At 39.5% G+C, this 23,978-nt stretch overlaps 1 protein-coding gene across 1 annotated transcript in view; it reads right to left on the bottom strand.

Moving 5' to 3' along the window:
- Positions 1-23,682, bottom strand: part of FBXO15 (F-box protein 15) — a 29,167-nt gene extending 5,485 nt beyond the window's left edge. Inside the window, exons 1-8 of the mRNA XM_085323739.1 lie at positions 23,570-23,682; positions 20,399-20,518; positions 18,337-18,441; positions 12,281-12,523; positions 11,821-12,030; positions 9,181-9,310; positions 6,727-6,809; positions 5,447-5,592 (exon numbers count right to left, since the gene is read on the bottom strand). Coding sequence (XP_085179865.1) covers positions 5,447-5,592; positions 6,727-6,809; positions 9,181-9,310; positions 11,821-12,030; positions 12,281-12,523; positions 18,337-18,441; positions 20,399-20,518; positions 23,570-23,682 — 1,150 coding nt within the window. The remainder of the gene's footprint in view (positions 1-5,446; positions 5,593-6,726; positions 6,810-9,180; positions 9,311-11,820; positions 12,031-12,280; positions 12,524-18,336; positions 18,442-20,398; positions 20,519-23,569) is intronic.
- Between the last annotated feature and the right edge of the window lie 296 nt (positions 23,683-23,978).

Here is a 23,978-nt window from a genome sequence, read left to right as displayed (position 1 = left end):
CTGAACAACCTTCTTTGTTTGGTATGTCTCTCTCTCCTCCCAGAGGAGACTGCTATTTTTAATTGCTATTTTTTTCTCCCCCTACTAGATAAAGGAGATTTAACAGGAAATCCAAAGGTCTAACTATAATTAGAGGTACATCATAATAAACTAGATCTCTGACTACCAAGGGGAAAAAAAAAAAAAAAAAGCTATATCATGACACAAGCAAGTGTCTTAATAGGACTTTTATGAAAGTTCTATTATCCTAGATAAAAGATACTAACTCTCTTTAAAGGCAGAAAGAAGGCACTAGAGACATGGAAGAAAAAGAGGATCAGAAGCTGTGCTTGCAGGAGGCAGACAGCGAAAGACAGGAGTGCCTCACAAAAATACAGCTTGCCAGTATCTAGGAGTGGGCTCTGGATGATAATTTAAGGAGCTTGTAGAGTGAGGTGGTTTAAGATGCAAAAGTGAGTAAGAGAGAAATAGTTTGCCTCTGGTTCTCCTTCGGTCTTCAGCAGCAAGAGACTGACGGTAGATCAACAACAGAAGGGCTGGCTTGTCGTCGTCTTTGTGCTAAAAAGCTAAAGCCTAAGTGCAGGAGCAGGGAAAGCTTTGTGTGGTGGCTGCTGAAGGCAGTCAGCCAGAGGCAAAGCGCCAGAGAAAGATCGAGCCTAAAGCTCACCAGGGAAGCCAGAACCTTCCCTGAATGGGTGCTGTGGGACTAAGTGGCACCCACGAGAGGCCTGAGCACACATCAACGCCAGGAAAGCATCGCTCGCAAGTAAGGGTCCAAAGAGCACTCACTCTGCCAAGCATAAGGGACAGAGGAAGAGAGGGTTGGTACAGTGTTTTGAACGTGAATGCGAGTATGGTGTAAAACTCAACTGTGCCCATGGAATATTTTGTACAGTTTAAGGAAAAACACATCCAGACAGTGATACCGAGTGTCTTTGCAGTAATGTCCCAGAGAACTCAATGAAGAAAACACAAGCAGAACTCACATCCAGAATCCAGCTGAAAATGCAAAAAATAATGGTATTAGGTATAGGAGATACTTACCCAGTTAAGTCCCAGACCTCAGTAAATTAAATCCAATGACAATATTTCATTCAAGATAATAGATTTGAGATAAACAGTCAAGTTTTACTGAACAAACATTAAGAGCTTCCATTTAAAAATGAGCTTTTATAGATGAGCTTTTATACAGGAAATGTTAAATAAAATTAGTCAACAAGCTTTTTTTTTTTTTTCCCCTTTCCCCAAAGGGCTATTCAGTTATCTACAATTAAGATTCAAATAGAAACAGCCATTCTTCTCACTCACTCCAAATAAATGAAATTTTTACTTAAATTTGAAAAAAAAAAGAGAAAAAGAAAAATTGGAAAAAAAATACTGCTAATAAGTTTAAGCAGCTCAGGACACTACCATTATTGCAAGACATTAATAACATCAGCTACCACATTGCCAGATGGGCCGCCTGGCTAAGGTGTAAGTTATAAATCCCCTTTTGCAGTTACTTGTCAACTTCCAAGTCAGAGCAGAAAGAAGTGACACAGAACCAGGAACTTGAAGGCTAATTATTCATCCATTAATTAATGTGATCTTTATAACTTTAAGTAGAAAAGCTCCATTCCAGTCCTCACACCCAGAAGAAAGGAAACATATCTAAAAGTTAGTAACAAGTCAAAGCGCTGCACAGGAAGCATTGGGATCTCCCCTCTCCATCTCAGTCTGATAGGGATCAGAAATCAAAGGGCAAAGCAAGCTATATTAAAAATACCAAGGGAAACAACGAGAGCACAAACCAGCCAGGGCTCTCCTCAGCCTGATCTAGAATTTGCTTCATGAGCCCTATTATGATACAGTTGAGAGCTTCTACAAGACAGCAAAGAACCCTTTAATCAGTATAGTTTATAAGGAACAGGTATTTCCAAACAAAGAGAATGTCAGTAAAGAGGATCATGTACTCAATCATCAGAGGAAAGAAACAAATAGTCCAATAGTTCAAAGGTACTTATTTATGYTGTAAGTTTGATTTGCTAACTAAAGGCTTTGTTGTAAGTTATAACTTAATTGTTAACCACAGCGTTCCCTGTGAAAATAACAGGAATTCTGGCTGGCAACAACCAAACTTTCCATGATGAAATGAACATTTAAATTTGCAAATCAATCTTCAGATAAAAACATTTCAAGTTCCCATGGGATATTCTGAAAACACACAAAATTCATCCTGATACATTTTACGAGCAAAAACACATCAATTTATACTAAATAGGAATAACACTGAAAAGCTCAGACTACTATGCAGCTACAAAGCTATGTTTAAAAAACAAAAAGACTAGATAAACACATTTTAAGAATTTTTAATAAAAAGCTAAATGTAGTATTTACCACCTCTGTATGACTCGTAAGAAAAGCCTGCCACAGTTTCCTGAAAATAAGAAAAATTTTCTAACACATACATTCAATTTGAAAGTATTCAGCATATTCATCCTACATTACCTTCAAACAAGACGTTACCAATCCTATTTAAATGTAAGGAAGCAAGAAAACAAACAAACAAACAAAAATCCCAGCCAAAACAGGGTGCCAAAATAGCTAGCTACAGCAGTGCAAGAATTAATAACAAAGAAAAGATATGAAGTCATAGATATTCTCTCTACTTGGTTCAATGAAGTGTGATATAGCTTCTAATTTAATGTTATGGATTTTGCAGAAAGAAATGAAAACAGCAGTAAGTGAAGCACAGTATTCATGAAGACTAGTGAAAAAAAGGCAAAAACTGACTGATCTGTTTGTCTGCATTTATATTCTTCTGCAGAGTAACATATGGCAATCCTCTGGTGACCTTGGAGTGTCTACAGCTTTTTAATGTAAATAAATAACCTAGTGTGAAAGTTGACAACTGGTCTGTGAAACAAGTCATGAAACCTGCTAGTGGCATTTCACATTCATAATTTAAAACAAATCTGAACTGGGTAAGAGTTTTAAGAAATAGCAAGGCTTCTCACTCCACGCTTAGAGCTGTCTTGGAGAACAGGACACAGAACAATGTTAGAATGGAGACCGAAAACAAAGCATAGGCTAGCAAAGACAATGACATTGGCAAATCCACCCTGTTGGCCACCTTCAGAAACATCATATCCACAAGACAGCAAACTGACTGACCCAAACGTACAACTAACAATAACTTACTGTAAAGCTATGTGACAGTAGACTGCCATCAAGTGCCTCACCACATCATTTTTGAACAAAAATCAAGGAGGAAAAAAAGCATTTTCCAAAAGTGATTCTTAGGTAAGTACATGGAACAGAAGAGATGATGGAACTGATTGCCTGCAGAAACCATAGTCCAGCCAGATGATGTTCTGTGAAGAACCCCAGTGCAGTGTCGCACAGTTAAAACACTCAAAATCAAGGCAGTTCAACAAATGCTGGTGATCATAGAACAGATTCTCTAACTATCATCCAAAGTGAGATGGTGTTACAATTTTACCTGTTGAAGCAGATGTCCAGCAATACGCCTAAAAAGCAGCTTCATCTTTAACAGAAATATCTTTTCAGTGGCAAAAATGTAATACAAGCAAAAGACAAGCATGTCACTTATTGCTTTCTCCTGTACAGCTGCATTACTAGAAGCACAAAATTTTCATTTTAGCAAACAAACCATAAAATTCACACATACACTTCCAAACAAGAATGCAACTGTCTAGCAATTAACAGCAAAAATGAGTCAGCGAGTATAAGAGGACTCGTGTATTGACTAATATCTCAGGGGAGGTCTCCATGGCTACAGCAGCAGAATTTCATTGAATTTTTATCCTTGTAAATGTTCCTCTATTTTCAAGTTTGGAGTTTAAGAATCTGAAACATGCATGTTTCAAGTACATGAAACTACAACACTCCACAGAGCATAAGCCTACAGTCTAAATGACAGTTTTGGGAGTCAAGTACAGATATTAAGAAGAGCCCCAAAGCTATGGAGAAGTTTGTCTTAAACAGAGTAAAACATTCAAGTCTGGCACCCTCTACCATCTTCAGCAAAAACAGTATTTTCTAAAATGAACAGATGGCTCATCAGTACTCTTTCTAGAAAGATGGTGGGAAGCAATAATTGATTTATGATGTTTAATTTTAAGATTTAAGTTTAACAAATTAATTTTAAAACTTGAATAAATAACTATTAAGTTAACTATTTACTGCATAAATGCATTCAACACCTGTGCTGGAGAAAAGACAAGACTTGGAGGGCTTACTATTTAAAAAAAAACGTAAGCATAGAAATTGTCGATTTTAAACAATAAACCAATAAATTTAAGTTTTCTAAAGAGTTTCATTGTTACTATAATTTTRATTATCTTAGGGCATTACATTTTTCAGTGGGCATATGATGCTTTTAAAAGTTGAGCTTTTAGAAGCTACTGTATTTACTTACAAACATGTACATAACAAGACTTTGCATTAATTGGCATCTTTAGTCAGATCCTGGCAAGTTTTTGGCATAGCCTGTATCAGCATAAAATACAGCATGAAAGAGAAGAAACACAAATCAACTCTGCCACAATGTTAGTAGTACCATGCTGGCAAAACTTCCGCATTGTGAATGCAGGATGCCAGCAAAGATCTTTATTGCTTAAGCTTGTTCAGGATTACAATAGCTACTCCAGCAGAAGAACTCTTGTTCTAGGACCACTACTTACACCCTGGGAGTCTGTGCGGCCAGAAAGAGGGTTGTGTAGCCTGAACTTCAGTCAAAAGAAAAGCACTCATGTTTTTCTGCCAGATCCTAGCAGAACTAAACTGACTTGTACATGAACAAAAGATTACTAATCATATCTTACCAAAAGAAATGCCAAGAACTAAAGGAGAGAGAAAAAGAAGCAGTACAGCTAAAAACGATCACTGAAATTGTTTAATACACAACAAAAAGTGTCAGAATAGATGACCATAAGTTAACCTATAAATCTTGAAGTTCAGAGTATTTTCTACAAATGTATTTAAATATTCAAACTGTCAATGTACCACACATATACTTCAAAAGAATTCTACAAAAACAGGTGCCCAGAAATTACAAGGACAATCTCACTTCCCCTAACAGTGCTACAAACAGGAGGACATCAACCTACCACAAGAGCTGTACCACTGCGTTATTAATTCAGCACTGAACCAGATGAAAACATCTATCCTGACCATCTGCTTAACTTACAGCTTAGGCTTGATACTACATTAATGTAATAATAAATGTTTTTGACAGACTTTATACAGAGTGAGCTTATGATAATACTGTGTGATATATCATGAAGTAACTGAATAATGCAAAAAAGAAAAGAAAAGAAAAAAGAAAAAAAACACTCTTCTCCCGAGAGACACATTGATATTAAATGAGAGAGAAAAAAAAAACACACACAGACAAGAGCAGGGATCATTTTAAGAACACACATTACAGTTCTGGCAACTCTACCTTTTCTGCAGAAGAGGCTCTTGAATGTTCCACACATGCAAGTATGGCTTCCACTGTGCATATCTAGATGTAGACTGTAGTCATGCAGTCCATATTCTGGGTCAACATCATCCAGTACAGGTTTATTAGGTGAAAGGATATATTGTCTTTTAAAAATATATATATATATAATATAATTAAGAAAGGGAAAATGACTTAACAGAAGGAAATAGGGTAAGTAACTAACACCAAGAGGGTCATTTAAGGAAAAGCTACAAGATGGCAAAAGTCATTAGACTAGATTGTGTGTTCATTAGAACACAATATTCTTAACGTTCAACTTTCAAAAACATTAGTAATCTCGTTTGTCATATTATTCTTTATACATCAATAAGCTGTCTAGCCTAGCCAAAGGCAGAAAAAAATGACAGTCAACTTGTACATCTGTAAACTCCAAAATATGGACACATTTGGATGGAGAAAAAAAATAAGAAAGTTTAACTACAAATCTAAAAGTCAACTGACCACAAGCTTCTTTGGAATAGCAATCATTGAATATTTTCACCTGTACCTAACCTACCAGAGAAACTATTGCACATAAATGATCAGAAAAATCCAAATTCCAGAGGCATTAAGCAACTCTTACAGAGGGTCCTATTTGCTATTAAGTTAGATGGTATTAACCTTTATCTTCTATGCGAAAACAGCCATACTGAATGGCAGTGGGCAAATGAAAAGACTACAGGCACACACAACAGTGTCTGATCAGAAAGCAGGGCTGGAGGGGAAGAAGAAGAGGAAGAATAAATCCCAGAAATCATCCTCTAAATCTTTTTTTTTTTTTTTTAATTACTGTTAGTATTTCAACAGGACTGAAATATAAAGGAGGCACTAAATTAGTTTACTAGAATTTTCTCTCCTATTGCACTACTAAAAATTATTTTCTTACATCCTAAAATGCCTTCCTCTTCTTCAGATCTTTTAGATAGGACGAGGGAATAAAAGGCTGTGAAAAGGAAGGAAGGAAGGATGTACTTGAAAGGACAGTACACTTCTGTCTCAGTACAGCAAAACTTATACGATTAGGTTATCTCCTTGACAGCAAAACAATGGCAACAATTCAGTATGAAAATACTTCCACTACAGTTTAGCATACAGTTATCCTATTTCTTACTTAGATTGAACAGGAAAGGTAAGTTATTCTTAGATATTAACCACTTACCAGCAAACATTTTCAACTCAAACTCAAAGCTTTATTCAAGAGATTATCTTTACCACCAAAGAGAAAATCCCAAACTTACACAGTAGCAGAACCCAAAGCGCTTCTCTCAAGAAGATGATGATAATGAAGACTCGCCATAATAAAAGCAATTTCACCTTTTTCCTGAAAAGTTAAGCAAAGTAGATGCATTTTCATCCAGAATATTTTGGGTTCCCTCCCCCTCCCCACAAGGTCTTCTGAGCATTAAAGTTTTCAGATAAATGCTGCCGCTTATTACTCTGACACATTAGAATAAGGTTAATAATGGCTTGTTTTAATAGACAGATAAATGTTCTTAAAACCACTATTATCCTTTCACCAGGATGTAGACTGTATGTAAAAGACCACAGCACTTCCATACAATGGGGAAAAGGAGGGAAACTAGTTATGCCACAGAAAAGTTATTAGCAACAATCCATGAATCTTACTTCTCTAGCTTCTAGTTACCATTTGAAATATAATAAGTAAGAAGAATCAAGTGGACCTTACTCCCAGCTGCTAAAGACCTAAGCATCAAGTTTATTTAGATATTTAATGAACTGTTTACAAAGAGAGCTAGCATCAGTGAGGAATACAGAGCTACTCACTAAAAGAAACAGTAGTGAAGCTAAGATCCTAGGTGTCTTCACCAGATAATGCACTCTTGACAAAGTGGTAAGACATACCTCCTATAGGTCTGTATAGCTCAAAGGAAACTTCTGAGATCAGTATCAGAACTAAACAAATCCAATTTGTCATGATCACAGAACGCCTGGAATCCAGCTCTTTCTTTGAAAAATGCATTTCTAACCCCTATATTTCCAAACACATAAGCCAATATTGAAATTATTCACCCGCAGTAATCTGTTAGAGTCCTGTGAAGTGGGAAACTATCTTTTCCATCTCACTAGGTTACTATATAGAAAATGAACCCACCACCATCTCTTACACCTCAAATCTTGGCTATTCCACTACTGTTGTGGTGCAAAATTAAAACTAAAAGAGATCTGACAACATGGATGGATTTATCAATCATAAAATGTCTGAGTATTTCTCTATCCAAATACCCGAAAGCCTGCATAACCCATCCTTGGCTGTCAAGACTACTAGTATGAACACCTTCTGTTAGGCAGCTAAGCTGTGTGTAAAGAACAAGATGTGTGGTACTTATGATTATTACACTCACCTACAGTTAAGTGCCTAATGCTACTCTGCCCATAGAGAGAAGAAAAACCACCTGTTCAAAAAAGTAAGCACAAAAAACAACCATTGACTGTCTCACTGCAGGATAACAACCTTATTAAACCTAATTATAACTGAACTATTTCCAGGTGCTGAAAGAATTATTTCCAAGCACAGGAAGCGTTAACACTACTATTGAGACAAAGACGACAGAACCGAGAGAATGCCATTCTACTCAATTTCTGAAGATTCAGAGAAAGGAATTGTTCAGTTTTCATGACTTTTCTAGACTTAGAGAGCTCATAACAGGCTTGCACAGGCCAGCTAGTCCCATGATTTTCAAGTAATGGACATCTTTGAGTAAGATTCAAACAAATTCCTGCTACGGTTTTAAACAATTGCTCTGGTCACTATGCATATTTGAGGTAACAAGTATTTTCCGCTAGAAAGAAGAAAATGCTTTCAGCAACTGTTCACAGACTCCCTGAGGGAAGTTCCTTGCCCCTGCCAAATAGTACAATCAGGTCTACAACATTAACATTGCTGCGGGAGCAAGGAAGGGCTGCCACCCCTGAATTCAATGCAAGAGCATTGAATCCTTGAGATGTACTGCAAAGAGCTCTAAACCAGGCTTTCACAGTACTTAACTATGCAACTTTAGGTAGACATCTAAGTTCCAGTGTATTTAGTGCAAAGAGATTTCTTTGGAGCAGAAGTCCACTTCAGATGTTCTGTACTGCTCTCTAAAGCTGTCCGTCTCTATTTACGGCTTGCAGAAACTAATCTCAAACTTTGACACTGCAGTTAACCACTTAATACCAACAACCAAATATCCCCCAAAGGGCACCAATTACAGTATTCCTACCAAAAGGATAGGATATGACTACATGGTGACATAGACTAAAAGAAACAACTACTGAAGTTGCCTTGTGGGAACTTATCATTCAGCGCTGTGGACAGGAGAAGTTGAAGAAGAGTACACCTTTCAAATCGGGCTATTTAAAACACCTCTGGAATACCCTACTTTGATAATATGAAGGTTCCAAAACAAATACAGTATCTACTGTATTACACAGATACTAGTATCTATTATATTATGATATAAAACTAATCTTTTAGAGTTCTTTGTTTGGAAAGTACAGACACTCCAACTACAGATTTTCAGAATAAAATAAACCAAAGATCTTTCCCTATCTGTATTTTCTGCCCTTAGAGATTAGACAAGATCTTTTAAAATCTTAAGAGAGAGGCAGATGAAAAAAACGGTTCCTTTGCCTTGTATGTTTTTTGTAAAACAGTCATAATAAAGTATTGAAACAAAATGTCATCTTACCTTCCAAAGTCCTAGCAAGAGTCCTGGATCCAGACCAAAGAGTTGGACAAGCTTATCAGCACCGATTGCTGCACTAGTTTTAGTCAGGTTAGAAAGGCTGTATTTAGCAATCAGGGAACGTCGACGAGGTCTTTGAAAGAAACATAGAAAAAATAAAAACGGGACTGTGCCTCTTCATTTATGTAATATTTCACTCACATTTCATTTTTAGTTCTGAAGCTTGATAAACAGCACATGATTGAAAGTATTTTAAAGGATTTGGCATGCACAGACATAAATTTTAGTTTTGGACAATAGCAACATACTAGCAGTTACCTAACAGGAAGAGAAACAAAAGCCACCACAGGATAGCCTAATATACTGCTGAAAAAAAGAAGTGGATAAATTGATAAGCCTGCCCAATTTTTAAAGATATTTGCAGAATTACTTTAATAACATACATTTGTTTATAATGTGTGTAGGTACCACATGGAATCACAGAATATTTACCAGAATGAAGTAGGCTACTTAGAAGGTAAATTCTTCCCCCACAGAAACAAAACCTCTCTGAAAAGCTCAAACTGTGAGTATAGTTAATTAACAGGCTTCTCTTAGAGGAAACTTTCCTCTTTGAGGAAAATTTCTAGATTTTGCCCTGTAATTCAAATGACTTTGTTCCATAAACATCCTTTTATTCAAATTCATGTTTCATAAGTATTCCCATTAGCTAAGGAAGCATAAAAAACAGCAGAAAGAAGAGTCTGCGTTATCTCTTCAGAATGGAGAGCCTACTCTCTAAAACACTTCAAAAATTTTGGCTATTGTATTCAAAATTGTTCCTAGATTACCCAACAGTATCAGGGCAGTGTCACCCACCAGTATGTGCTATGAGCATAACAGCAGTAGATAGAAACTTCTTAACATTATCTCAGTAACTGTATTTGGGGCAGGGAAGGGACACTAGCCCTCTCCATCTTCAAGTTGGTCAGGCTGGTATAAATACAGGGACTTCCCTGAAGTCTCTGCATTAGCTCTTAGCTTKTCCTTACAATGAAGGGATCAAAGTCCTCACTTGCGTAGGACTCTATTGTAGGACAAGCTCTCTCAAATTTATCATGTCTGTTAAAAGATGACAGCAGATGCTGCCAAAAATAAAAAATATCAAATGTAATTCCCTYCTAGTCTAGAAGCTTTACTTTCACTATACTTCGTTTCCCAGACTGTTAGGTAGCCAGCTGCAATCTGAAATAAATCCCTTGCCTTAAGCCTTGAGAAGAGCTCAGACTCCAGACCAAATTCTGAAGTTTCCCCACCAAGAAGCGAGTTGCAAGCACACTGTACATAGTGCAGGCTCAGCTGGGTAGCCCTCCTCAAAAGCTTTAAACGCTTGCTTAACAGTGTGATCCATAGAAGAGCTATTCTCTCCCAGTACATCATTTAGATGACTTTCTACACAGCATTTCTGCCTAAGAGCCTAACGTCACAGACCTGAAAAATCACCCTGAGCAACACCTTTGTATTACCAATAGGTCATACTAATATAATAGCATAGTAACCCCTTCTCTGATCAGGGCTTTTTTAGTGGTTGGTTGGGTTTTTATTTTAAAACCGTGGACACTAACAAAAAGAACAATTATACTCTTTCTACAGGGAATATCAAAGGTCAAAAGAATATCCTTCAATTTAACTAACTTCTAATGAATATTGCCTTCTTGAAGTTTTGAAGAATTATAATCTTACTCTTAACATTCTGGTAGCATTTGTGAAACTTATCCTCATGCATACTCACAATCTCTTATGTTTCACGATTATGTTAAACATATCAACTGCTTGAAACTTTTAAGTTACTTTCTACATATGAATCATCGTTTTTGTGGAAACAAGCTTTCCACATAATTAAACTCCAAGACTTCTTCCAGGCTGGGCTGCTTAGTCGAGTTCACATAGCAGGCTTATTTCTCTCATTCTTAGGCAAAGATTTTCTTTCTCTATGAGGAAATTTGTTTTCTGTAGTTGAAAACAAAACTCTTTGCACAGGTGTACTACCAGTTCTTTGAAGTGCACTATGTAAGAAGAATGTGGCTCATGTTGCATGCTAACAGCAAATACAACACAGACATCGAAAAGTCCTTGACGACAAATACATACATACTTCAGCTATACACTTACCTACAGCTCTATGCATGTATTCATACGTACACATACAACTAAAAGGTCAAGTTCTCTAAATTTACATACACATCAGGTTAAGTAAATATTATTAACCTATTAAGTTATATGATAGATTAGGATATCCAAGTAAACACTGACAAGTTGCTCCAGTCCAAATCTCTCACATTAAATTCCTCTAGATTTGCATTTTTCATTGGTATCTCTGCTTTAGATTTAGCTTTCCAAGGCAGGACCTATCTGTTAGTCCGACTCTTGTATGCCAGTAGCTATAGTAACATACGAAATAATGTCATAGCTGGGTGGATTATATCTGTTTCTTGTTAAAAAGCTTTACCAGTGAAGAACAGAATATAGGCTTTGGAAGAAATATCAGAGAGGCTTTCTAAGAAACAATTCACTTGTTAAATCAAATTCACGTAGCTCCTACAAAAGCATTATCAACCTGTAAATAAAAACAAAAACACTCAAAAATCCTCTGTTAAGACTCACCTGTTCTTGCTCACAGCTCTGTTTTGGTCAGGAAGCAGTGGCGTCACTCCACATAGTTCTAGGGTTGATAAGACATTTAAGCATGGCCAACTTGCACTATACCAGAATATAGTAACAGATGTGTCCTTAAATGAGAGATCTGCCTGCTCCATTACATGTTCCTTTCCACTTCTGTCCTTCAGAACAATGACCCAACTCAAGCCAGATGCTCTGTTATTTAAGAATTCACCAGGTGCGAGGAGTTTTTTTTAAAAAAGAGAAAGTTAAATTCCTATTAACTGCTACTTATATTTCTTGGACTAGATCATTTATAGGCTATATTCATATCTTCCCATCACAATATGCATTTATAACTCTATTTCCCCATCCCCCCAGCTTTTCCAAAGCCATTAATATTCTCTACATAGTTCTCAAGTAAACATCTTCTGTGACAAGGCATTGCTTGTCACAGAGGCATTACCTTATAGCTTCTCTGTTTTTACATGGAAGACCTGTATGAGGATCTACAGGTTTAWCAAGTTGCATTACTCTAGTTTTGACAGCAGCTATTTGTCTGAAGATGTATTCTCTCTTCCAGTATCCAGGCTTTCTATCCTGTACAGCAGCACAGCCCATGGAAACAGTTTCTGTCTCAACAGAATTCATTTTCCAAATTGTTCTTTTTGGTGGGAAACGACTGGAGTATATTTTCAGCCAGATTCCACTGAAAATTATTAAAGAAAAAGCATATAAATATCAAGAAGAGTTACTTAATTAAAAGTATAGACCAAAACATTAAATTATTTCAGCAGCACAATAAAAACTGTACTTAGCATGTGGATTTTGGGTACTGTGAACACTATGTTAGTGGAAAAATAGAGTCTAGGGTTACCAGCAAATGCAGTCTGATCCAAGACTAAATTTATAGAGGGCCAGAATGTCCTGCTAGGTACCAGTCAAGAACACACAAAGGCAGTTTCCTCCGTTCTGATATTCAGATAGATTGTATCAACTCAGTTCCTTGCAGCAAACAAAGGCTCAGGAACCAACACAAACAAGGAACCAAGACATCAGCATTCCTCATGGGCTACCATATACAAGGTTGTCTCAGAGAATATGGATTCTCTCAGAATACTTTTTCTTCTGGAGTGTATGTACCAAATGAGATTCACTTACGACTTTCCGCTCCACTATATCAAAAAAAGGTAAGTAATTCAGTTAATTTCTATTAGATGCCAGTGAGGCTTTTTCACACACCAGCCACACCCAGCCCCCATCACACCAGCCACCCACCAACCACCCACTTTTCATCTAGTACTCCAACCAGAATCAATCATTATATCTTGGGAACTTCCCACCATTTTATCCCTCTCACTAGCACACTGAGTATATGATTTTTAAAGTCTTYTTTCTCCTTGTGCTAATTACTTCCTTCAGAGATTACCTGTTAAACATATTGAAGTAGAATTAAAAAAAGTAGTACAGATCAGAGAGAAAACAAGCAACAGGGAAAAAAAAAGGCAAGTCTTGTCTGTCTTCCAGAAAATGCAGAGTCCAAGATGAAGCTCAGAGATCCCTGGGGTTGGCCGAGACATGCTTGCAGGGAGTTACAAGAAAACTAAGCATGCTTAAGCAGTTACTTTTGAAAAATCCAGACTGAAATAATGATGTATCCTCCTTATACAAGATTAACTAGTCAAAAAAGCATTTTAATACCTCTGACTTGACAGTCAGGACCCCCCAAGTTTCTCACACAGATCCAACTGAAAATGGGGTAGGGAAGGTCTGTTAGAACTACTTATGTTTGCTGGAAGTACCATTGTCATGTCAATCCTCTTCTGTCTTCCTCTTTCAACAAACTCTGGATACAGCATTCAAAGAAATATCCAACAACAATAGTGGGCTTAGCATTTTCCTGTTAAGAAAAGTGAGGTCACATTCCCCCTGCCCTTAAAGTCTTCAGGAAACTTCAGAGAAGAATACTGAATACAAGAAGGTACAAGAACTCAAACAATAAGCTTTGAATAAAGAGGAGAAATGTCCTTGATAGCCAGTCTTATTCAGCCCAAACAGTCCAATAAGCACGTACCCCTATTATACTCTGCTGTTAAACAGCACCCCACTTCCAAGAGGGACATTCTCTTTTTAACAGAGAGAAATATTCAGCATCTGGCTGCATGATGCAGTTAGCAATAGGCATTTCCTACATCCTCTGTCAGCGCAAGTCAAATGAATTCAGATTTGGCACTAGGGGAGGCAGAAAGTGTCAGAAACATTTCCCTGCTCTCAACAGTTATATTGAAGTCTCAAGGAACAGTTAAAGTGCAGATATGCTTGAAAAGTTCAAAGACAAAGCATACATAGCATTGAGTCACAAATACACACGCTGAAAGACTGTCAGTCCTATTGCATCAAGAGCCATTGAACCTGATGACAATAACTACATTAAGAACAGCAGAAATAGTGATTACTACACTTCTACGTAATCCTTCTTCCACCTAACAGCATTGTGCAAGCACGCAGAAGCTCATAAATCTACTCACGGCAGAGAGGGACAGCAAAAAAGAGGGAGACTTGGAATCAAAACTGTTTGGAGAAGTATGACCCTATCAAGCTCCTCCTACCCTCAACTTCTGAGGATCAAAAAGGCAGTCAACAGGGAAGCATAGATTTACCTCTTTTAGAGCAGAATAGCTCTCTGAGGCAAAAGTGGCAGGTAAGTTTAAGACTAATCTCAAGGCCTCTTATTGGACTTTGTTACAATGAAACTAGTGCCAGAATCACATGAAGTTATTTGCAGCCAAGCCTCTGACAAGCAATCACAATGCTCAAGGCATTGTCGCTGTCAGTCATCATCTGACCACAATAGCAAGAAGATCTGGACAAGGCTGAAAGAGCTTCCTCTGTGCTCTAGCTTCTCAGTTCTCCTGTTATATAAGCACATTCTGCTGGTGAACAAAATCCTTGGGCTTTCAGATCACCTATGTGAACTTCCCACATTGCATGACAGGAAGGCTGGAACTATATTACATGCTGGGGCCAAAGAGAAGGCTATGGGGAGGCAGAAAGTGTCAGAAACATTTCCCTGCTCTCAACAGTTATAYTGAAGTCTCAAGGAAAAGTTAAAGTGCAGATATGCTTGAAAAGTTCAAAGACAAAGCATGCATAGCATTGAGTCACAAATACACACATCGAAAGACTGTCAGTCCTAATGCGTCAAGAGCCATTAAACCTGATGACAATAACTACATTAAGAACAGCAGAATTAGCCTCTGCCTAAAAATAAGACCAGATCTGTCAGAGATATCCAGGCACTTCAATTAAGACTTCCATTGATTCACCAAAAGATGCAGACGACTTTCCTTTGGTTGAGGAGGATAGGACTAGAGACCTTCTGGCCAAGCTAGACATCCACAAATCCATGGGCCCGGATGGGATGCACCCACGGGTGCTGAGGGAGCTGGCGAATGTTGCTGCCAGGCCGCTCTCCATCATCTTGGAAAGGTCCTGGAGAAYKRGAGAGSTGCCTGAGGASTGGAAGAAAGCCAGTGTCACTCCAGCCTTCAAAATGGACAAGATGGAGGACCCAGGAAACTCTAGGCCCGTCAGCCTCACCTCCATCCCTGGAAAGCTGATGGAACAGCTCCTTCTGGATGTCATCTCCAGACAGATGGAGGAGAAGGTGATCAGAAGTAGCCAGCATGGATTCACCAAGGGGAAATCCTGCTTAATCAATCTGAGAGCCTTCCATGATGGAAGGACTGGCTGGGTAGATGAGGGCAGAGCAGTGGACATTGTGTACCTTGACTTCAGCAAGGCTTTTGACACTGCCTGCCTTAACATCAACCTAGAGAAGCTCAGGAAGTGTGGCTTAGACAAGTGCACAGTGAGGTGGATTGAGAACTGGCTGAAAGGCAGAGCTCAGAGGGTCGTCATCAGTGACGTGGAGTCTGGTTGGAGGCCTGTGGCTAGTGGTGTCCCCCAGGGATCAGTCCTGGGTCCCATCCTCTTCAACCTTTTCATCAGTGACCTGGATGAGGGGACAGAGTGCCTCCTCAGCAAGTTTGCCAATGATACCAAGCTGGGACAAGTGGCTGACACACCACACATAACAGAAGGCTGCCATTCAGAGAGACCCGGACAGGCTGGAGAGTTGGCCRGAGAGGAACCTCCTGAGGTTCAACAAGGGCAAGTGCAGAGTCCTGCACCTAGGGAAAAAGAACCCTCGGCACCAGGACAAGCTGGGTGCCGACCTTCTGGAGAGCAGCTCTGCAGAGAAGGACCTGGGAGTGCTGCTGGATGACAAGTTGACCATGAGCCAGCAATGTGCCCTTGTGGCCAGGAAGGCCAAGGGTCTCCTGGGGTGCGTAGGGAAGACTGTCGCCAGCAGGTCGAGGGAGGTCATCCTCCCCCTCTACTCAGCCCTACTGAGGCCTCATCTCAAGTACTGCGTCCAGGACAAGAGAGACAGGGAGCTACGGGAGAGAGTCCAGTGTAGGCCTACGAAGATGATCAGAGGGCTGGAGCACCTGCCCTGTGAGGAACGGCTGTGAGAGCTGGGCCTCTTCAGCCTGGGGAAGAGAAGACGGAGGGGGGGATCTTATCAATGTGTACAAGTACCTGAAGGGAGGGTGTCAAAGGGACGGGGACAAACTCTCTTCAGTTGTCCCATGTGACAGGACAAGAGGCAATGGGCAGAAATTGAAGCACAGGAAGTTCCGCCTGAACATGAGGGGGAATTTCTTCCCTGTGAGAGTGACAGAGCACTGGAACAAGTTGCCCAGAGAGGTTGCGGAGTCTCCTACTCTGGAGATCTTCAAGGCCCGTCCAGATGCAACCATGTCTAGCATGCTGTAGGTGACCCTGCTGAGCAGGGAGGTTGGACTAGATGATCTCCAGAGGTCCCTTCCAACCTTACTGATTCTATGATTCAAGGAGGTCCAGGAAATCCAAAGGGAAAAAGTGACCTGCTCCACTGAACCAATACGTCTCATTAATAACAGAAGGCATCTCTTCTTCAGCTATTCGTGCATATACAGCAATCTCTCTCCAGATCAGAGAACGGAAACAGACACTGTTGACATGGATACATATGAATCACTTTCTCTTAAACAGCTTCAATAGTTTTAGCCTGCCTTTCTATCCTGAACTGGAGAAAGCATATTAAGATAAATAATCAGCATCAATGATGCAATTTTATCTATGTGCACTTGCTAACATACTCAAAAAACATAAATCTGGACTATGGCCTTCCCTTTAAATTCACTAGGTGAGAACATCAATAGTACTAGTTCACCGTTCAAATTTTGGCAAACGAGTGAGAAATGCACAAATAGTAAAGGCAGCAACTATATAGGAAGAGATGTTCTTGTCTAAACACCAATGCAACAGAAAGCTGGAAAAAATAATTAAAAAAAGCAATACCCAGAGATTCTAGTTACTCTCATACAAGCCAGGCTCTCTCCTCTTGATCCTCTCATGAATTTACTATGATACAGGTGGGAGCTTTTCGTGAGCCCAAGTTTTGACTGCAAGGAAAGCAAGAGAGGGCCCGATATCAGTGGAAAGAGACACTTGAGTTTCATAAGGGGTTTAACAGGATAGGTTTAATAAAGAACTTTGCACTACAGACTGCACAGAGAACAACTGGGAACCGCACACAGAGGTCAACAATGGGAGGCTGCTGGAGGCACGAGTTGTACACATGGGCAGGACTCAATTCGTTCATAAGAGCCCCTTAAATCTCCTATCTCAGTTGGAACTATTTCAGTTGTGTTAACCTTGAGCAGCTTCTGCCCAGAAAGCAACTAGACATTGTGGAAAAAACAGAATATGCATGCCTGGCTCTGATAGGAATTTGGTCAGTGCGCAGTTTCACACACTGGCCCTGCTGCTACCATGTACTCTGCCAGTCATTGACTCCTTGCTAGAACTGCCACAGGTGTTCTCACTACACCTGTATACACAACCACTTAATAAAAAAAGCTGTCAATATTTTTCTGCGTTCTTTCTGTTTTCATTTAAAAGAAACCAACAATCTGACAGGAAGAGGTAGAACAGCTAAAATCCATCAATGAATCACCAGATGAAATCAAATCCCCTACAAAAAAATCTGAAGAAAAAGCTAAAAAAGTAGGACTTCAAAAGCTATGAGAGCTATGATAATCCTACAAAGCTACTAGCTACACTTGCCACTATGGACTGCTTGAACCAAGTAGCCTCTGCTGGTGCACGTGAACTACAAACAGAAATATATGCAAATTTTATATAAAAATAAATGCTAATAGCAATATTTTAAGGCAGTGTATTTAGTTTTCACTACTAATTCACATTAAAGTTAATAGGGTTTGCACAGTTGGAACTCCACGCAACACTTTGTGCTGTGAGTTATGTAGTATATTTTCAACAGAGTAATTGCCAGTAGGTACTTGCATCAATGCTCTGACATCAATGAAACTAAATTAGAAAAGCTCATAATTTGGGAAAGCTCAACTGCTGTGAGATCAAAACTAACACTTATGCTTTCTTTTTCCTTACTTGTCATTGGCCAGATCATAGAACCGCTTATTCACACAACCGGTACACAACAGGGACACAGCATCCAAATAGGAAAATATCTTCAGCAGCATTTCTGATGGCATGCTGATAAGAAGAAAAAAAAATAAATGTTGTTAGACTTACCTGCAAACTACAGAAATGACAATGGCTAAGAATTCAACTCCAGACTACAACAAAAGTGACAGAAATTATGAGTTCGTGAGTTTACAAATCAAACCTTAAGAATTAGTTTGCAGAATTTCGATTCAAAGTTGTTTCTCTGACCTAAAGCATTTGCTTAAAACAATTCACCACAACTTATTCAAGTGACCCAGGACATTATGTGGAAGTTATCATTTTGCATTTCCATTATAACTTTTTTAACATTAATCCCATTTGACATGAAACTACTTCATACAACTTCACTCTCTCACTGCTTTTATCATGATTTTACTACTTAGTCACTAACYACCAGCCTTTACCAGAGCTGTGTCATCAGGATGCATCAGCACAGAAATATCATAATCAGACAGTGGGATCGTGGTATACCTCATCAAAATCCTCAAACCATTTGTGCTCAGGGGTATCACAGAGTTTGCATTTATGTCAACAGAAAGATGTAAACTTCAAAGTACGTTGCGTAGCACCTTAAGAATAACTGAATATTTCTGTGCATCTGTCTGGCTGCAGGTGCCAGTGTCATCTGTGAAATCCCACTGCTACTAGTTCTTCACAGCCAAAGTGCACCATGCATGTATAACGTAGAGTTAAGTCAGCATGATTTTTGTATTAATAGATAGACAAAGCTTATACCCTCCGAACAGTATCTAGTAATTGCACACAGGGTTTTTTTTTGAAGAAGAAGAACTATTTTTTTTTTTGGAGCATGGTAGTATGCCAACATCAAAATCGCCACTGAAAATATAAGCTTCTGGGGGGGGGGGGGGGGGAGGAGGGAATCAGTATCTCAGCCAAGTCTCTCTCCTCCATTTAGAACTGGGTCATTTACAACATTTGCTGCTCTATAGTAATATTTTACGCCAAAAGCATATACCTTTTAAATGCCTTTCAAATACAGGACACTGCCAAGACTCCAGGGTTCGTATTAAAACTCAGGATCTCAGCTGCACTAACAGATTGGCAACCATGCCAAAACTTCTATGGTTAGTATGTGAAATTATTCAAATATTGTAAGCCCAAAGCAGTTAGTGCATTACTTCTAAATTCTGTCTGGAATAAATCAACTGCTTGACTAGTTGCAAATAGGCTAAAATATAATGCTTGATCTAGAATTCTCAACAGTAGTTTTCACAACCATACTATTATTTTGTTGTTGAAGGGAAGTAAGAGAAAGGAGGAGGACGCCTTCTTTGTCTGCTTAAGTCTTTCACACAAAACTAACAGCATAAGGGATTGAACTGGCCTTAAAAATGGAAAACAGAAAAATGACTTACACAGGAAGTTACCAAAGTTACAAATATTCCTTCTTCTATCCAGAAAAGGAAATTGATCTTTCATGTAAAGTAATCTTTTTTAAAATACAAGAAAATTCAATTAAATAAAGAAAATAATTCAGGACTATTTTGAAAGTGTCTTTCGCAGTCAAGCAGGGAGAGAACACTTACCTAGCAGCAAATGAGTGGCAACCACTTTATTCCTCCCCCTCATCCCACTCCACCGTTCTAAGTCTCCCTATATAAAGCAACAGGTATCAAGAGAGATGTCAGAAAGTTTATTCCAAACTGGCTTTTCTGGAAGTAACACGGTAATGATTTTGATTTTTAAGGAACAACATAGCTCATGACTTGCAAAAAAGTTGCTGATGATCTTGTACAACTTGGAAAACTTCTACAAGAGGTAAGGGAGAACCACGCCCGAAAATTTCAGCGGCTCAAGACAAGACCACAGAGTAGGCCAAGAAAGCAAATCTTTTCTTTTGAACAGAGAACATCTGACATGGAAACATCCAAAATATGAACATACATGAATCTCTTAAAAAAAACATAACTTGAAATCTGCAAGGGCTTTTTCCACTCTTATCTTAAACTAAAGACATTCTCACCTCTCAATGCTCACGTTAGATTTCCGCTTTATGGAAGGTATCCAATACTGCCTTTTAACTTCTGCATTTTTGGTTTCAGAAAACTCCATGGGTCTGGCAGCAAAGCTCCTTGATCTATTTCTAGAAAGTAAAAGCTGTTAGGAATCAAATAATCATAAAATGAAGAAAAATGTATATTCTGCACACCTAGACATCATAGGTCAACTCAGATGAGATTCAAGGGATACAATGCGTGATAACTCATTAATAGCAGTTCACAGATTTGAACGATTACCACCAAATTCAAACATCCAACATCAAGAAAACATTCAACTCTGGTCTCTCTTCTACGATCATTGGCACTGCCACCAGATCAGTTTGACACTGGTGGAGAGATCTACTCCCATTACAGACAACTGCACCACTCTGGCCACCATAATCAAGCTCCAGAGAGCCCCCTACAAGAACTCAAACTCATTGTGTTAATCTTCYGTTTTGCAGCATGACTAGAAACATTTTGTGAACTGTCCAACATCGCCAAGCCATTAAAAAAAATGCATCAAAACACAACTAGTTAGTCCAATTGGTAAGATGAGTATTGATATTTTATTTACTCATTAATACATAACTATTTGGATCCAGACTACTTTTCCCTACTAAAGTAATTTTGCATACTCCTAGAACAAATAGACTTGTACAAGCTAACCTGCCACACGTATTTTCCAAGGTTTTCTCGTAGAAATAACCTTGTAAGTTGTAATTACAAGTCCTATTTTCAAACCACACACAGACTTCTAGACAGAGTTTCAATCTTAATCAAATCCTGACTCTTAACACCTGCTGTTTCTCTGTGATACTGCAGGGCAGGCAGAGCTCTATTAGTGCCACATGGTTTGCATTGCCAGCTGGCTTTAAAACACCTAGTCAATCCAATTCTGGGTTTCTAAGCAACAAGTTGATATTGGCAAGAAAGAAATCTTTATTGGAAGTACATGCATACCTTGTACATTTAATACATCCATGTACATGGAATAAACACTAATCTTATTTTATGCTCAAGGAAAAATAAAATTCAGGGGGAGGGGGGAAAATAACTTCAACCTAAAATGTCAAGTCTGTTACATCAGAATTCCTGAAGTTTTACTGGGAATTGTTTTAAGTACCTGTCCTCCTCACACAGGAAGACATACACATGAGTTCAGGTGCTAATCTAAAACTCAGGAACAAAATTAACAAGAAGAAAGTAACCGCATGTCAAATACAACCCTGAAGATAAAGCAAATGTTTTACTGGCGTACATTACCACCACCAAGTACACTAAGAAAAATCAGATAAAATGAAACCAGCTTGAATGAGTCAGTAACAAATGGCATTTTTCAAAAGCCATTAAAGGAATTTAGAGGCACAAGTCCTGTTCAGTAGTTGAACTAGCACATCTGTATCTGCTGCAGCAACAGTTCCAGACTACTCCACTGTTATCTACACTCAAAGCAAAAAGATGCCTTGTTTGGGCATACCACACAGTGCTATACCCTCACAGATTCTAGATACCCTCACAGATTCCAGCTAGCTCTAGGATCAAACCAGACTGGGAGTTAGATCATGGATTTTGCACTACACTTTTTTTTTAAATCTGGTATAAGCATACTCTGCATTTCCCGTATTCAGTCCTACTAGCTCTCATTTTAACCACTCCTTGCATGCCCCTCTTCTTCTCCCCAGGGAGGGATATCTGAAGTATGGGAAGTTGTCTTCAGCTGCCTCAGAAGCTTCTGCATAATTTTAACACCTTTTGTAAGCTTAGTTTTTTAATACTGAATTTTTCATTCTCTAAAATGATAGCATTCTCAGAACATGAAGAAATAAAGTCAGAAATGCTTGTGAATATGATTAAATAACCAGCCCTTGATGTGTAGGAGGGTCAACTAAATTAAAAGCACAAAATGAAAATCAAAGTAGCCACTGTATACTGAAACACAAGACACAGCTCCTTCTCAGGGGAAGGAGAATCACAACAGCAAATCTGTTACATGAACTACTTCATTCAATTTCACAAATATTTCATATATAGAAGATTATAAATTCAACAAAATGCTCTCATGCCACAAAGCTAACCTGCCCATGTTAAAAATCACTGACAGCTATTACCGCCCTCTTTCAAGATTTCTTCAAGTAACAGTTGAGAGGCTCTACCTTTGAGGCACAGCAACCTCAATTGTCATTTTGTGAGCTTTCAATCAGTGGTGCACAGTTTTGTAGCACAGCATTTGCTTTTACACCCCAGAGTACTAGAGATGTGAATATTCCTTTTTTTAGTGGTCAGAGAACAAGTCTATTTCAAAAAATGTATAGCAAATTGTACATAGTGACAAAATTTGGCTCCTTTTCTAAAGTTAAGATATACATACAGATAAACAGAAATGATGGCAATATTTTAACATCTTTTTTTTTTAACTCAACTAGTAATTTCAAAGTCTCTTAAAAGGATATTATCCCTTTTTTCATTAAGTTAGTACAAGAGAAATGACACAGCTATTAAACCTAGGGTTATACAAAAGAATTAGTAGAAGAACTTACTTTCTCAACTCCACTTCTAACACTGCTCTAAACTTTTGAAAGCTGAACCTGTATAAGAAAAACTAAGCTAATCACACCTCTTACAGTGAAATCCTCCCATGCACTTGGTGTAAGCCCTGTGCAACTTGGACATACACGCCTCAACCACTAAGGCAGCCAGTCCTTCTTGGACAGGCTTATGACGCTACCTACTCTTAGCTCAAGCACTTACCTGGGTTTTAGTCCCACTACTCAAACAGAAAACCTAAAAAAAAAGTAACATGTTAAAGCTAGGCTTTCTTGCACACCTGGTAAGACAGGCTGCAGCCGAGGTTTCATTCTCCCACACGCAATTTTGCGGCGAAACTACCACCAAAGCCCGCACACCGTGCACCAGGGGGTGCACCACGTCTTCGGGGAGGCCCCCMGCACCCATCGCGGGACCAAGGGCGGAGGGGGAGGGGAAGCGCCTCGACGGTCCTAAACGGGCAGCAAGCCCGGGGCTGGAAACCAGAGCAGCGAGGCCGGGCAAGGCGCCTCCCCGCGGAAYCGCGGCAGGGAAGGGGAAAACACCAGAAGGCGGCGACGGGAGCGGCGGCGCCCCGGGGCCAGCTCGCCGCGCACGAATGCGGTTACCTGGGCGCGGGGACGAGGGAGGGCGGCGCGGCCCCGACGGCTCCCGGCGGGGCCGCCCGCGCCCAGCCGCCGCCACCGTAGCGTCGCAGGGCCTGGCCGCGGCCCGTCGCCATAGCGAGCTGCTCCGCCGCCGGCGCCTCGCGGGCGGCGCGGGGGTGGGGCGGCCCCTAAGATGGCCGTTAGGTGGCCGTTAGTTGGCCGTTAGCGCGTTCAAAAAGCAACAGCTCGTCTCTGCGGGGCCGCTGAGGGCCCCGGGACTTTCGAGAGGTGCCCTGCGGGCTCTCAGGCAGCGCCCGGATTTGTTGCGGAGTAAACCGTAGTTCAGGCATTTCTTACGGTTGCTCCACGGAACGGTGGACATCGACTCCGCGATAATACTTAAACTCCACCTTGCCTGTTAAATTAACGC

This window comes from Rhea americana, unplaced genomic scaffold (assembly GCF_003343005.1).
Source record: "Rhea americana isolate MKP2758 unplaced genomic scaffold, rheAme1 scaffold_87, whole genome shotgun sequence".
Taxonomy (NCBI): domain Eukaryota; kingdom Metazoa; phylum Chordata; class Aves; order Rheiformes; family Rheidae; genus Rhea; species Rhea americana.
The sequence above is the reverse complement of the archived record's forward strand: the minus strand, read 5'-3'. Positions and strand labels throughout refer to the sequence as shown.